The sequence below is a fragment of the Aotus nancymaae genome, unplaced genomic scaffold (genome assembly GCF_030222135.1).
Source record: "Aotus nancymaae isolate 86718 unplaced genomic scaffold, 86718_ANA_hifiasm-v0.15.2.pri h1tg000029l, whole genome shotgun sequence".
NCBI classification, from domain to species: Eukaryota; Metazoa; Chordata; class Mammalia; order Primates; family Aotidae; genus Aotus; species Aotus nancymaae.
In genome coordinates, this window is record NW_026988442.1 from 11,351,246 (window position 1) to 11,354,201 (window position 2,956).

The following is a 2,956-nucleotide window of genomic DNA, read 5'->3' on the forward strand; positions in this document are numbered from 1 at the left end:
CCAGAAGGTGTGTCAGCTGGTTTCCCTAGAACCCCAAGGATTTGGGTTCTATTAAGCCCCATGACCCTCAGCCCATTCACTCTCAAGATGGACCAACTGTCGCAGCACAAGGATTCTCTCACTCTCTAGGCATCTGCTATGCCTTTAAATCTCTCAGCTCCCACCATGTTCTCCCCAGTCCACTCCAGACTCAATAGCCTCTCCTGCCACTGGTAGATGGGAAACCGTCTTTGAGACTGTAACAATCACACCACTGCTATGACCCAGCCCTAGGGACTTCTCTCTATTATCTCCTTGCCTCCCCACCCTGCCATCCCCCCACCCTCAACCCATCTGGGGCATCATTCCTTATGATTGATAGACACAAGAAAAAAACTGTGAATTTTAATGAAATGTGGACCCTAAGCAACCTGAAACAAAGCCATTTCTATCCACGACTTTTATTTCTCTTCGTTTGCGGAGCTGTTGTGGATATCTGAGGAGTGGTCCAGTCAAGGATTCCATGAATTGTTACTGGTTCGATTGTTAAATAGCGACTAGGGACACAGCACCGCTTACGATTTCGGCAGCGTATGATGCTGTCTTCATCGTCTCTGCACAACAACCGGCAGTGTCCATCCATCCAACACTCTACTTCGGGGCATACAACAACAGTTAAGCAGATGTTAGTATCACTCAAGTGGGGAGAAAACAGAAGGCAGAGGAGGAACGGGGGACAGGGAAGAAGAGAAGAAAGCCAGCTGAGTGAGTAATGCTAGACCCAGTTCCAGGAAAAGAGAGAAGAGTCCTTGAGGGGGAAGAGAACTGAGACAATGGTTCCAACTGAGAACTCTAAAGTTTTTGGGAGAGACTTTTTTAGCCTTCTGTCTTCCTATCCCCCAACTTCTTACTCCTTACTTTGGAATCAACTAAAGCTAATTAATGTCCCACCTCGCAGAGCTAGGAATGAAGGGAAAGGGACATGATCACCCTAATATTAGGGAACGAAGAGGATTCACTCACGTTACACAGACCCGATTTTTTATCAATAGCCTGACCCTGTTTAACATAAGCCTAACAAGCCCCGGCTCCAGCTGCAACCCAATCTCCAATCTTCCTTATTAACCCAATTCAAACTCAAACTCATTCAGGCCTACCTTAATTAGAACTCCCAGCCTTACTCAACTCAATGCCCCCAAGCCCCAACTCCAAGCCAAACCCTAGTCTAATCTAATCCAAACTAATCAAACCCTAATCTAATCAAGTCACTAACCTCAATTCCCAGCAGTGTCCCATCAGCAAGCTGAACCCAAACACCTTGCACCATCCAGCACCGACTCCCAGCCTCAGCCCAAACCCCAGCCTAATCCCAACATCAGCTCCACTCAACCCCAAATCCCATCCCCTCTCCAACTCTACCCTAAACCATCAAGAAAGCCCAGCTCCTCACCTCCAGCTCGTCCTAATATTCCTTCTATCACTCCAATTCCAAGGTTTTTCCTCCACCTTCATTCTAACCTCCCCAACTTTCTCTCTAATCTCCCAAAGTCCTTACAAAGTCCCCAGCCTGCACCTATGCTTTGCCCCTTAAACCTCTCCCAAGCTCCCACCAGGATATCATCCTGGCCCTCAAGCACCAGATGCTCCAAACATCTATCATCACACCACTCTGAAAAAAAGAATCAGAGAGAGAGATTAATGAGATGATCCTGGGGAAACCTCCCAAAGTGGCAGGAGAGAAGAAAAGGTTTCAGATGCTGCCCACAGTGAGAGGAGAGGGAAAGACGGGAAGCGCATGACCAGGAGCCCAGACCCCTGAGAGAGGCTCACATTACCTGATACCACTGGTTCTTCTATGGCCAGAAGGATGGCAAGAAACAGAACAAGAAGTTTCATGGCTGGCACACCTGTGAGGAGGAGGTGAGTGAGCTGCAGCAGATGGAAATAGAGTTCCCTGCAGCAAGGCAGAGATGAGCCTTGCTTTTATCAGCAGGGCTGTGGGCAGCGAATTAGAAAAGGAGGGGATTTATTGGACGTCATCCAGGCCAAAGGACAGTGTGTAGCAGATGTCTCAGCAAAGCACAAGATGAGAGTGTAGGAAACTGGCCAGCACCCGTGCCAGTAAAGGGTCAGGCAATTAAAACCATTTGGCCTTTCAGACCCACAAAGGAATTATTAATACATAATAAATATATATAGAGAGAAATATTTAATTTAAAAATTACTTTGCATTTCTCTGATAAATAGAATATTTATTCAACACATGCATTGGTCTTTTTATTACTTCCTTTTGAATTATTTAGTCAGATATCTGGACAATTCTACTGGAGTGCTGTTGTGTACTTATCGATTTACAAGAGCTCTTCAGTGCTGTTATTATATCAGCTGCCTTGTCATGCTTGGTGACAATACTCTTCTCCATGATTATGTTCTGCTTTAAGATACATTACTTGCCTATAAATGTTTAAAACATGTTTAAAACATATTTAAAACATAAAAAATACATTAAACAGGCTGGGTGTGGTGGCTCATGCCTGTAATCCCAGCACTTTGGGAAACCAAGGGGGCAGTGGATCACGAGGTCAGGAGCTCGAGACCAGCCTGGCCAACGTGGTGAAACCCTGTCTCTACTAAAAATACAAAAATTAACCAGGGGCGGTGGTGGGCACCTGTAATCCAATCCCAGCTACTCAGGAGGCTGAGGCAGGAGAATCACGTGAACCCTGGAGGCGGAGGCTGCAGTGAGCCGACATCGTGCCATTGCACTCCAGCCTGGGCAACAATGTGAGATTCCATCTCGAAAAAAAAAGAGTTATTAACTCTGAGAAGTAGGAGTCGGTGGCAACATAGTGAAGGAGGATTTAACTTTTTCCTGGCAGAGAATTGCTGTGCAGAGCCTAAAAGTAGAAAATTACAAAATGAGATCAGCCTAGATTCATCTTACATTTTTATCAAGAACTGAATGTGCGCTAGATTC

General features: G+C 45.8%; 1 protein-coding gene across 2 annotated transcripts; it reads right to left on the minus strand.

Annotated features, from left to right (window-relative positions):
- Positions 1 to 371: 371 nt before the first annotated feature.
- DEFB119 (defensin beta 119) lies at positions 372 to 1,982 on the minus strand. Of its 2 annotated transcripts, none has more exons than XM_012454988.2 (2): positions 1,815 to 1,982; positions 372 to 630 (listed from the first exon to the last, which is right to left on the minus strand). In XM_012454988.2, exons 1-2 carry the CDS (start codon positions 1,873 to 1,875, stop codon positions 428 to 430), a joined length of 264 nt encoding a protein of 87 aa, XP_012310411.1. In that variant the 5' UTR covers positions 1,876 to 1,982; the 3' UTR covers positions 372 to 427. The 2 variants fall into 2 exon arrangements, with proteins under 2 accessions (XP_012310411.1, XP_012310410.1); XM_012454987.2 differs by having other exon boundaries at positions 372 to 633.
- Between the last annotated feature and the right edge of the window lie 974 nt (positions 1,983 to 2,956).

What these genes read in the sequence shown, in the direction of transcription:
- DEFB119 (XM_012454987.2), bottom strand. Translation starts at nt 1,875, where the DNA reads ATGAAACTTCTTGTTCTGTTTCTTGCCATCCTTCTGGCCATAGAAGAA. An exon ending in AGAAGAACCAGTGGTATCAG is followed by an intron (nt 634 to 1,814) that starts GTAATGTGAGCC and finishes TATGCCCCGAAG; the next exon opens with TAGAGTGTTGGATGGATGGA.